Source organism: Gossypium arboreum, chromosome 3 (assembly GCF_025698485.1).
Source record: "Gossypium arboreum isolate Shixiya-1 chromosome 3, ASM2569848v2, whole genome shotgun sequence".
NCBI lineage: Eukaryota > Viridiplantae > Streptophyta > Magnoliopsida > Malvales > Malvaceae > Gossypium > Gossypium arboreum.
Window position 1 is genome coordinate 20677547 of NC_069072.1, and position 12910 is coordinate 20690456.

Here is a 12910-nt window from a genome sequence, read left to right on the forward strand (position 1 = left end):
ATTTTTTGCTCTCTTATTGAACTAGTTGATGCGTAATTAGACTTTTTTTTTTCTCTTATTGAAGGATGCTTTTTATACAGTGTTGTTGCTACAATATTCCATTTTGAGTTTTAATATCTAAGTTTCTTCAATTCAATACTAAAATTCATTTTATTTTATTTAAATACTTGAGTTTGAATTCAATGTTTAATTCAATTTTAAGTTTTTTTTTTTTCATTTAGGTACCTATAATTTGTTTTACTAGAATACACATGTCAAATATTCATTAGACTACATGATGCAATTTAATCTGAATACCAAATTGAATATTAAAGTTAAACTCAAATATTAAAATCAAAGTGTGAAATGCTATACTAACCCAAAATTTTATAATGACTGGAATAAAAGTAACAAACAAATAGTTGACCCTTTAATTTACTCAAAACCCAACTTACATGAAGATGAAATATATCAATTGAATTAAAGAAACATAAATCATATTAAAAATGATGCAAGTAAATCACTTCTAATATAAGTGACATCTATGAAGGCAATGGAGAAAACCCCATAATGGCATACATTCTATAAACAGATATTGAAAGGATTGTTGTTTATTTTAGCAAGGCACATTTTTATCTTCAAAATGCCAGCCAGCTACAAGAACAATCTGATATTCTTATCCATTTACAATAATATGCAACAAATCTTAAATCTGAAACATTCGACGAACTATGTCAGCCAACAAAACAGCATTATTTCGGTTTTGACCCGTCTTCCAGACCTTAAAATCGTCTGGAAAGTAGTCGAGGTCCATCCAATTTTTCAGCGACAGGAGAGAGAAAGGACCCTGTATATCTCCCTGAGGGTCTTGATAATGCCATATCAAGCTTCTCACATCATCCTGTGCCTCGGTTTTGTTTGAATCCTCGTGTTTTTCATTGTCGTCGTTATCATCATCACTCAAATCAATCACTTGAGTGGTATCCAATACTTTTAAAAAGTCATGTTTGACTATGGCACCATTTCCTTCTGGTACATTGACAACCTGTGTACTCTCGACATTGTTGTCTCTTGGGCGGATTAGCTGCTCCTGAACATCATGGCAATGAACTGCAACAAAAGGAATGAGTAACTTCGAAGGATGATAGAGAAAAACATGCAAAACATTGAACACTTCTACTATGATGGAGCTTTGTCTCTTGTTTTAAAGTGCATACAAGCCCAGAAGAAAAAAGATGCACTCGGGACACTTTTGCCATCTTAGCTCCATACAAATCTTTGTAGATTTGCCAGAACAGAAAATCGACCACCCAATGTAAGAGACCAGTAGATATGTATACACATACACAGACTGATACGTCTATTAGTTGACAAATTGAGATGGATTATAAGAACTAGCATATGGGCAGTGTTGAATCATATAGAATATTTTTGTAACCCTTCATTTGGGTGATGAAACGGACAAAGTGAAGAAAGATTGACCAAAAGAACATCTAATTTACTAAATGCTGCCGTTGCATTCCTTTTCTGCCTACTCTATATGGTTAACAAAGGAAACAAAACTCATGCGTACCTCTATCGTCTTTTAAAATTATCGGGGAAGATTGGGCCACTGCAAAAATGAAAGAAACAGTAAATATTTAAAGCAATAGACGAAGGCATTGAGTATGCAAGATTAGATGGGCAATTTTGAGGAAATAAATGACAAGTTTATGTACGTACCATTACCTGGTTTTAAGGGCAACAAGGTTGACAATTTTCCATTTGAAGCTGGATTGCTAGGAATTTCCAAAGTTTCCCTCACAGTTGATATCTGTGAGCTATCCTTTTCATGTTTAACATCTTGCAGTACAGTTTCAGGTTCTACTTCCTCTGCAATAACATTTGGAACCTCACACAGCAGTCGTGACTGTTCCTCTGGAGTCTGAAGCAGTTGTCTCCTTTCCATGTGCTCGAACATTGTAAGAGCAGAAGCAAGTTAAGAAGTCAATTAGAAGGGAAATGCTTCATGAAAGATACCAACATGGTTAATCGGATCATGGTTTCAGTCATAAAAGCAAAAAAAAACTGTTTACTGAAGAAACCCGTCACATAAAGGCAAGGACCATGTAGATTCCCTTGCCTTAAAATAAAAAATCACGATTTCAACAAAATCAAAGGCAATATGCAAACTCTACATCTTTCGAATGTATCCTAAAGAATTTCTATCATGAATGTAGCAGAGTTACCTGTAATCTTGAGAGGTGCAACAGTAAATCAGCAGTTTGACTATTTAAACAAACTTAAGTTTTATTTTTGAAATTATAGTTTAGGTATTTTAGTCCCTTCAAAAATGTATGTTGGAAGAACTTAGTTCAGTAACAAAATTATTAACCCTCTAATATTGCATTTTCTTATCTCGTCATAATACCTAAAATGAAACGGGTGAGCTCCATAATTAGTCAAAGCATGTAAGTCTATGCATGTAATCAACAGATATTCAAAAAGGATATTCTCTGCGCCATCCCTTTTCATTGGCACGGTCTATTAGCTTTGGTAACAACGTAAGTTCTGCTGCAAGCCACTGGAAAAAAAATACAGAAAACCAGAAGAAAAAATTTAAGAATTCATTACCACGCTAACAAAGTCATCAGAAGCATTCCCAATAAAGAGTGCCACCAAAATATAAAAATAAGGTCCCTAATATACAAAGTACAAAACATGTGGTAATAACATCACCTTAATACAACAACTATTAAGGTAGCAGCTTTACGACTTCCAACAATTTAGATTTTTCTGTGTCATCTCGTTTAATTATTTGATAAAACACAAACCATAAAAGTTCAAAAAAAAATAAAATAAAACAAAAAGAACATGTTTGATAACATATTTTAGAGACTTGATGGAAGGTTTTCCATGAAAAAGTTTTGAAAAATGCTGGAGTTAAAACCTATAATTGCACAATCTTATATTCTCTCCCTTTTTTTTTTTCAATGTAAAAATCAACTCAATATTCAACTTTCAGAAACATTTGGTGGTATAAATTCAATACAGTAATTTCTTATAAATAAAAAAATTAGCATTTAACTTTTCAATTTATCGAACATCACCTAAGGAACAGGTAACCAGTAGCAAAAGAGAAACTTGGCCACCAATTGACATTAGCAAACACCAATTACAAGAGAATATAAGATTCAATTGTTCTCTGATAGTTAGGTATGATGAGAATGAGAATACATACATGCTTGGTTATATCTTCATGCAAAGCCCGAGCCTTTGCTTCAAGTTCCGCCTATCAACAATATAAAATAATGTTGACATTTGTAAAAGTTAAAAAGTCAAAAAGAAAAAGAAAAGATGATGGGGGCTAAAAACTAAAAACACAAGAAGATAAAATCAACGAGTAAAACAGGGACTGGAGGATAGAGAAAAATAAGTATAAGAATTGATACAGACCATCATCAACTAGTAACCAAACATGAAAACTGAGAATATTCATTATGAACTTTATAATTTAATATCTTATAAAAAAGCTATTAAAATGTAGCCAGCTTAATGGTCAGTGCCATCCTGCGACAACAAGCAAATTCAGTTTCGTAAGACATCACCAGTGCCCATTGAAAGTTTTGCTATTTAACTATAAACGGATTAGGCACACCACGGACCTCTTCATGGGTACCAGACGAGAATATAGTCTGATCTGATTATTGAAACTGTCCCCAAGTCAATATCCTCTGTATCGATAACGGATAATCTGACTGAGGCTTTCAGTCCTATGGAGATGGTCTGAGGACTAACAGGAAAGAACCAACAACAATCAATTGTCAAGCAGTGAGCACAATCAGGTTAGTTCTGGTTTTTAAACATTCATCAAAAGTAGCATGCAACAGATTGTTTTGACCAAAATCTCATATCTAAAACCAGTTTAGTTTGACATAAAAATTCCTATGTAACTATATTTTCAATCACAACTATACCTAAATCAAAGAAACAAAATTAAACCTAAACCCTTCACAAAATCCAAAGACAAGCAGGATAAAGAACTTGATTTTTAGGCTCCATATAGAAAATCAATCACAAAATCTTACACCCTTTCCTTTTTTTTAAGATGATAACAATCAATGATTTTTATCTCAAGAAGTCTTAACTAGGCACAAACTTCTAGCATCTACTGGGACAAGGCTACATCCCAAAAAATTCCATAGCATTAAGTTCCTGGTTAACACTTCATCCTATCTAGTTTCCAGTTAACCTCCATCCAGTTATCATATGAGAGTTTTAAAAATGGACAATCTAGATGTAGATGGTTTGAACTGCCCAACACAGCCCTAAAAAACATAATTTGTTAAATAAACAACCAGTTCCCTTCCTCCACTAGAATGTAATATTATGGATTGTGCAAAATGTACAAGAGCTTACAATGGTTGGTCTCTTCAGCAAGCCCTTTTTCATTCTCTGATGCAAATCTTCACATTCTTCCTGCAAAAAACCAACAAAAACACTAAGACAAGCTCATACATCCGGATCTCTATACCAGTATATAAAGCAGCCTGCTACAAAAACAAATTAAGATCTTTTAACACCATAAGCAGTTGCTATATCAATGCTAAGGCACCATAACTTAAACTATGCTTGTTTGTAACATATAAGGCAGTAAGGCACATATGCTATAAATATAAAACAGATTATCCTCAAAGGACCTTAGATAAAAATTAAAAGCAAATAATGAGCTATTCTAAGATCTAACTATCATCAAGACAATGTTTATTTTGTTCTGGGCCAGAAGAAAAAAAAAATCTGAAGGTCTGGAATAACAAGTCATAGATGTGACTTACATCAGCAGTCACTAAAGAATCCAGCCTATATTTTTCTACAGTTTATGTATCCCATAGGCAAAGTAAAATATATGTAAGGGAATCATTAATGTTTTCCACTTTATCTCAATAATATTTAGCTTTCTTCAAAAGGGAACCATCACCAATATTCTAAATTACATTTCTGTTCAGTTTGGGTAAAAAGAATTAGCAATAATTCATCAGAATATTCAAATTTCCAAATGCATTGCACCCAAAATAGGAAAGATAATAGAAAACTAGAAAGTTCAAGTCCGCATTGAAATATGTCAATTCTAGAGCTATTTGGATGAAATAGCAAAAACTGTAGCATATACTGATTACCTGAGAGAAATCATCATCTGAAAGCATGGAAATTCTAACATCTTTCACAAAATTTGAAACCTGAAGGAGAATGTCTGCATTTACATCATTATTCCCAGAGACCTTCATCCCTAGACAACAAAGAATGCTAATACCGTGAATAAACTATTTAAAACAGACAACAGAACATAAGATACAATCACAAGATATAACTAACAACAGAAATTCTGCATATATTAATGCCAAAGGAATTAACAACTGTGTGCCAATTGTTTACATGAAATCTTGAATGAGCTCCATGTCTAGTTATTTGGGCTATTAAGAAAAATGTATTATATCAGCATCAATTATTCAATTATCACTGGTCAAGAGTAGTATAACTGAGTGAGATGATAAAAATATGCAGACTGCTAAGGATATACTTGCGCTCATCCAGGAGAAAGAAGAAAAGGAGTCAAGTTGTTCCCAACCATAGTGATTGATAGAGAAGCACCAAGAAGCTTGCAAGATAAAAGCCGCTACTCAACTAAGGTTTATGCATATCTAGATTCATGTTTCTCAACTTCCACTGCTTCAACTTCAAGTCAGGGACAACAAATTTAAAATTAAGTAGAAACTATGTCTGCTCAAGGACTGAGAATTTCAATTGCTAAATATACACACACATGTGATCGCGCAAGCGCACAATGCAAAATATAGAATGAAGCTATTTATTACAGAAACATCTAGCTCATTAAATCAGAAATCCACTTAACCTACTTCCAATGTCAATGTCAGGGGTTTTTTTCTATTTCCTCTCTCATTTTTGTTTGTTAGATTAACATACACAACAGCACAATATATTATTAAAAAAAAACAGCACTTCACAACCAAAGTTAATTCCAAGTAAATAACTGATAATTGCTACCCACATAATCCACAGCAAATTACCTTTAACTAGCACAAGCTGATGAGAATTTTTCTGAAGGAAGTTATTTGGATCTGATTTGATCCTCACAAAGCTATCTACCACTTTAGCTTCAAAGCTTCCAAAATCTTTCGAAAGATCCAGAACTAAGCTCTTTTTCAAGTACACTAGTTTAATATTCTCTGGTTTTATTGCAGCAAAGCAGCTTTTTGGTGTTTCAAAACCCCTTTTCTTCTGGTAATTTTTTTTCTCCAATCTCAAACATTTTTTTTCTTCACCAAGATTCTCCTCTTCTGAGCTAAAAAAGAAGTCATCATCCCATGCATCTTGGTTTTCTGCATAGTGTGTCTCAAGCAAGTCATAGACTTTGATTCGGCTTATTGTTTTTCTTCCAAAAATAGAATAAAGCCTTTCATCACAAAGAACTCTCTTCTTTTTTGCTGGGTTAGTAAGGTTATTGTCATTAATATATTTGCCTATAATGTCACTAACATCATGCTGAGAGATCTTCTCGGTGGTGTCTTTACCAATAGATTCAAGAAATTCAATGAGTGGTTTAGATCCCCAGCCATTAAACTCCAGTTTCTTCGATTTGGCCTTTCTTTTCGAACCGACAGGAGTAAGTGGCTTCCCACTGTATTCTTCCAACCAAAAGATTGATGCTGCATTTCCAGCCATATTTTACACTCAAATAGAAACCCTAACTTCCTCAACTTGAAATCCTTCAGTTGGACATGTAACCCAAATAGGCTTTACAATGCAGTGCATTCATTTTCCATGAATAGAGAGACATGATCGACCACCCTGAACATATACTATGCCCTGCAACTGGAGAGGAAGATAACCATGTTAACAATGACCATAAATGAACAAGGTGGTAAAGCCTATGTTTATGTCCTATCATTTTGCGGTTATTCAGTCGCCAAGTAAAGCAAGTGCTGGGCAATTACAAGACAAGTAGTCCACCAAAAGAATGAATGCAAAAACATATAGACACTAAAGTTGCATCAGAATGGATGAGGGTCTCAATGGTCATACAAAAGACTGTACGGATGAAACAAACATGTACAGAAATAAGTAGTCAGTAGTCAGTACACAAGAATCAAATAAAACGCAATCACTTATGGTCATAAAGAAATTAAAATATTCTACTAACAATTGCCATTTTAGAACAAAATAGTAGTAGCACTATAGCAGTAATAAATCATAATACTTTTTTAATTACATCATAACTGAACAATACAAATTATATCCCCACCATTTATCTATAAATAAACTAAATATTGATTATTACAATAATAACAATAGGCATCATTTTGTGTTCAAAATGGAAATTAAAAAGAAAAATTATTTCAAAATTAACATCAAAATTTTGTCATTTATGCTTCTTTCGAAACATGAGGAAAGAAAGTGGGCATTCCAAGAGTCCCCGGTCCGCCTTTTAATGCTTTGTTTCCTCTTTCAATTAACTAAGTAACTAATAATGATAGATATGGAGTAGAAGAGAAGCAAATGATACAATAATGATGAAAAAGTAAAGAATAAATGAAGAATCAACTAAAATGAAGATTTGGGAGTCTTGGGTTTAGGGTTTTACCTGCAAAACCTGAAGTCCACTGCAATTCTCTCGAACCCTGAGTTTCAAATGAAAAAGAATGCAAAGTTCAGAGTAATGCAGTGTCAAATTCCGGAAGAAAAAAAGAACACAACTTCAGCAAAACAGGAATAGAAACCCAGATAGGAAAATTGGTTCTCAAGGCAAACAAATTTCAGTAAAGAACAAGAAGAAAGAAAACAACTGTAATTGGAGAAAGCAATAACAGTTAAAAACGAAGCTAGAGCTTCTTGAAGTAGAGGTGAAGTGGAAAAATACTAGTGTTCAAATCTTCAAGCCATACCAGTGCCGATCGCTGGACAACCCCTGCTCCTATCTCTATCTCTTATTAAAAAAAATTAAAAACATGCCACAAGAAAGGAGAGAACTGAACAAGAACGGTAAGAAAAGTAAATTTGTAAAAGATTAAAGAGGTAGGGTCGGTACCTTCGAAATTCAACGGCGGATTTGTTGCTTTGAAGGGTTTGGGTCCGTAGACGGGAGCTTTGTTTTTCGAAAAGAAAAAATTTAATGCCGTTTCTTTAAACTCTAGTATTAAGTTCTTTTTAGTGCTATGTTTGGATTTGGGTAATAGAAGAAAAGAAAGGAAGAAAAAAAGTATATCTAAATTTTATTTGGATACTTCAAATTAAGGGCAAATTACTTCACCAGTCATCCTAAAAAAATTGTTAATTTAATTACCACCATTAATAAATTTGAACAAAATGATCACTCATTCAATTTTTTCTCTCAGAAAATGCTGATCGAGCATTCCACGTAATATAAATGCTGATCGAGCATTCCACGTAATATGTGGTGCAAAGTGATATCTAACAACTCTGAAATTTTACATTCTTCTCTTTTAGTCCTTTAAGATGATATCCATATACTTCAATTGAGCCTTCTTCCTTCAGAATTTATAGGCGACCAAACAGCAGAGATGCCTAAGAATCAGATCTTCCACGAGAATCCAAATCTCTCAAAATCTTAAACCCTCTTTTTAATTACTAAGGGAAAAAAGGAATTTGTTTCTAAGCTCTAACATTTCCCTGCGATGTTTTTAAATATAAAATAAAACAGATAATTGAACTAATCCATATAATTTATCAATCGAAACAGAACACACAACATTGAGGTTCTCATTTCTTTTCCTTATTCGTTTCGTTATTAGATTTCTCGGCATCCAAACAGAAAAAAAAAACTAATGAAGAAATAAAAGAGAAGGAAGAAAAGAATCGAAATGAAGAAGGAAAACAAAGTAGAGCGAGAGAATTACCGAATTAAAATTTCTGATAAAAGAGAAATCGTATAATTTGGGGGATTAAAACAGAACCTTCCTCCAAAAAGAGAGGTAGTTAAATAAAACCCTAAAATTTTAACACAAAATGTTTACAAGGCCTTGTATACATCCTCTGAGCGCCGCCATTTGGGATTATGAATATGATAAATGCCAGGTCAGCATTTCATTGTGGAGAAAATTGAGAGTTATCATTTTGTTCAATTTTATTAATGGTGATGATTAAATTAATAAAAAAATTTATGAGAGTCACTAAAATAAAAACGATATTATTCTAAAATAACCAGTAGAATAATTTATCGTAAAATTAAAAAAAAAATGTTAAGGTCTCACAATTTATAGTTTTGGATACGATGCATGAGATTTTCTTTTACCCTGAATTTTATTGATTCTTTCTAGATTTTAGTTTAGCCTTTGTTTGATATTTTATTTGTCATGCATTGTATTAGTTGAGACATATATTTTATATATATCTTGTAATTATATTATTATCTCTGTATTAATGAACTTTTCAAGTATAATGAATTTTTGATGTAAAATGTTAATGGTATTAAATATCTTAATTAAAAACTACTTTCCTTTTTCAACTTTTTTCCCAAATTGAGATAACCAAAAATAAAACCGAATATTTCAAGTGAAAGTAGTAAACATTGGGACACTTTTTTACTTTTTGCTTACTGGAATAAAAAATATTTAAACAATGAAAAAGATTTTGGTTTCACTTAATTTTCTTTATTCTTAATGCAATCCAAACATAAGAGGATTTTAAAAACTTGTTTTGACTATAGATTAAATTTTATTTTATAAGAGCTTATTTAAACGCTTAAAATGATGGTTGATATAATATAATAATCCTAAAATATATAATAAAACAATTTGAAATCCAATCCAATATGGATTTAGATGCACCAAGAAAATAATTCCTATACTTGATTCATATTATAAATAAAAATATTTTCTTGATAAGTATAGTATAGGGATTGAAATATAATTAAACCCTTTTTCTCGCGTTCTTGCCCACATTCCCGAAATTAAAAGTTTGAAAGACTCAATTTTAAAGTTTTGACAAGTACAGGGTTTGGCATATAATCAGACCCTTTTTTCTCACATTCTTTCCCCCCAACCCAAACAGAAAACCTTGCTAACGTTTCATCAATTAGAGGCCTTACTCATGCATGTTGTTTTAATATGTTGTTATACATTTTTAATTCTAAAAATTTTAATAACTTTATCTCAATATTTACAATATTTATTAATTTAATTATAATTTATTGATATTTTGAATGTTCTTAGACAGTAAAGTAAAGGACTTTCAAAAAAAAGTTAAAGCTTGAATCTTGAAAACCAAAACATAAATGATAAACCCCTTTGAATGTTTGGTTCTTTGAATAAATATCCCATTGTGCAGCTTTGATAGCAGATAAGAAAAGGAAGACGAAGAAAAAGAAAAAGAAACGGTGGTTCTAGTTTAAGAGAAGATTCAAAGAAGAAACCATCAATGCTTCGTCAATTACAAGAAAACAAATTCAGGGAAGCTCTTGATGAAGTGTACGAAGATGGGTCATTGATAAGCACTCATATTTCATATTTGGGGCCCTTGTTACTTTTTTACTTTTTATTATTTCATGAGTGAAATATCGTATTTTAGCTTTGTTTGTCATTTATGTATCTGAAAATGAGTCATTGATAAGCACTCACAACTTAGCGTCGCGACACCGACTCAATACAACAGTTGGCGCCCTAGCCTAGCATCCAACGCCCCAAGCCCTATGCCATGACGCTGTTTCACCAAGCTGCGGCGCTACTATTCATGCCTCGTGGGTCTGTTTGTTGTTTTAAAACTGAGATGTAAGGCTACTTTCATCTTTTTGAGTATTTAAATCTATATTAAGTCTGTAATTTTAGTTTGATATTAATTAAAACTACATAAACTCTCTAAATATTATCTTAGAAGAGAGATAAATTATCTCCGCTTCCAATTTTAATTCAATTTATATTTTATTTTCTTTTTAAATTATTAAAATTGAAATAATATTCAAAGTTTGATTCTATATTTGCATGGCTTCTAATTTAATTAATCTCTAATGGATTTTACCGTTTCTACTGATTATTTTTTGTTTTATTAACTGTACAGTCACTTTCAAAATCTCAAGACATTGATCCTTCATCATTGAACCAAGATGGGAACAATGAACGGTCAAGATCATTAGCTAGGCTTCGTGCTCAAAACGAGTTCTTGAATGCTACTTCCATTGTTGCAGATTGTATTTTTTTGCTCTCAAGATTCAATTCCAGGCTTCAATGATGCTCTTTCCAAGTTCATTACAGTGTACCCTAAGTTTCAAGCTACTTAAAGAGTTGATCATCTGAGAGTGGAGGAATATGGGCACTTTTCTAAATCTTCTGTTAAGGTTTGTCTTGATTGTTGTGGTTTTGGGTTGTTTTCTTATAACCAAACACAATAGAATTGGGATACAACTATGTTTAGTTTGTCTGAAGTGACAGCAAATTTCAGTAACCATGCTTGACATGGTGGTGCTGAGAGTGGTACTTGGGATCATTTGAACATACCTGTTAGCAGCGGGTCAGCTTTTAAATTGTTGGCTGAAGCTTACACCTTTTAGACTAATAAGAAAGTACTGACCATGTTTGATCATGAGAGTCAATATGTGATTTGGATCGCTCAACGTGCTAAGGTTTATAATGCTTGGTTTAAATGGCCTTCATTGAAGGGAGTTGAAGAAACAGGGGGACTCCTAAAATGAAGATTTTTGAAAACTTAAATTAGCATAGATAAAATTATATTTTAGTTTTTTAAAATGATAAAAATTTATTTAATCTTTTAAAATTATAAAGATATAAGCTATTCAAATAGTGAAATTGTATTTTAATTATTATAAAATTACAATTAAATTTCGGTCTGCCTAACAAAATTTTCTAACTTCACCTCTGGAAAAAGGTCTTGGTAAATGGTCTTTTGTGTTCCCGATTATGTCAAAAGCGTAGGACAAAGCATTCCTATTTGAAGAAAATTTTATAAACGTTAGGTTAAATTTATTGATTTTTAAAAATTAAAATTAAATGACAAGTTAGAATTAATTAAATTTTGGAACAAATTGATAAAATTTATAAAATTTATAAACAATGGAGGGCTAAATCTATTATTAAACCAATAAAAAAGCCTAAGTCAGTTTAATGGTGAGTGATTAATATTTTAAAATTTTAAAAAATATTAGTGATGAAATTAAAAATTTTTAAATTGGGTGATTAAAATACAACCTACCCAAAATTTTAAATTTGTTATTAATCACCAAAAACTCAAAATAATATTTAGAAAATTCAGGTGACGTTCCAGGCGGCCCCATAAACTATGGGCCAAAACTTATAATCTGGCCCTGCTCCGGGATGAATGAAGTATATCTATACATATATAACAGCAAATTTTAATTCTTTTCGTAATTGCTTTCTTCTAGTTTTTTTTTTCATTTATAGGAGATATTATAAAATAAACATAAAAATAAAAAATAGTAAAACTTGAATCTGAATATTTAAGGATTTAAAAAATCCTCCTTAAATAACGATATCAAATCTAAAATTTTTTTCAAACATCCAATCTAAAGTAAGTCTCGAACTTTCCTCGTAATATAAGAAATAATGGATGGAACACTCCGTTTTGTTTTTCTTTTTTTTGAAATAGAGTGGTTAATATTTATTATCCTGTGGTGGTTTCATTTTCACAATAGTCAATTTCAAATCTTCACAATTATCTTCACAATTTCATCCCCACTCCATTTTCTAAAAATAAAGTGTGTCAACATTGTGTAGTCATCCATTTCCTCATTTTCACTGGATCAGGACATAATGCCCATTTCGTAATATCATTGTCTTTTTACAAATATTGTGGGTAGCCTTTTAAAATAAAATTAAGGTTTGTGGTAAATTAAAAAAATGAATAAAATAATTTATAAATATAATAGTAAAGATGTGCGATTACAAGG

At 31.8% G+C, this 12910-nt stretch overlaps 1 protein-coding gene across 7 annotated transcripts; it reads right to left on the minus strand.

Moving 5' to 3' along the window:
* Nucleotides 1-524: 524 nt before the first annotated feature.
* LOC108464190 (uncharacterized protein At5g08430) lies at nucleotides 525-9046 on the minus strand. 7 transcript variants are annotated; one of them, XM_053025573.1, is made up of 11 exons: nucleotides 8063-8821; nucleotides 7920-7960; nucleotides 7619-7655; nucleotides 6045-6849; nucleotides 5136-5245; nucleotides 4378-4437; nucleotides 3200-3250; nucleotides 2471-2542; nucleotides 1702-1939; nucleotides 1553-1591; nucleotides 525-1089 (listed from the first exon to the last, which is right to left on the minus strand). In XM_053025573.1, the coding sequence occupies exons 4-11, from the start codon at nucleotides 6697-6699 to the stop codon at nucleotides 686-688; spliced, it is 1629 nt and encodes a 542-aa protein (XP_052881533.1). In that variant the 5' UTR covers nucleotides 6700-6849; nucleotides 7619-7655; nucleotides 7920-7960; nucleotides 8063-8821; the 3' UTR covers nucleotides 525-685. The 7 variants fall into 7 exon arrangements, with proteins under 7 accessions (XP_052881533.1, XP_052881532.1, XP_052881534.1 ...); XM_053025572.1 differs by having other exon boundaries at nucleotides 7895-7960; XM_053025574.1 differs by lacking the exons at nucleotides 7920-7960; nucleotides 8063-8821 and adding an exon at nucleotides 8892-9046.
* Nucleotides 9047-12910: the final 3864 nt, after the last annotated feature.

Excerpts from the sequence above, each read along its gene's own strand:
- LOC108464190 (XM_053025574.1), bottom strand. The coding sequence starts at position 6,699 with ATGGCTGGAAATGCAGCATCAATCTTTTGGTTGGAAGAATACAGTGGG. Across the intron at positions 4,438-5,135 it reads CAGATGATGATTTCTCTCAG|GAAGAATGTGAAGATTTGCA; the intron begins GTAATCAGTATA and ends GGTTTTTTGCAG. Across the intron at positions 1,940-2,470 it reads AAAAGGGATGGCGCAGAGAA|ATGTTCGAGCACATGGAAAG; the intron begins TATCCTTTTTGA and ends TCTGCTCTTACA.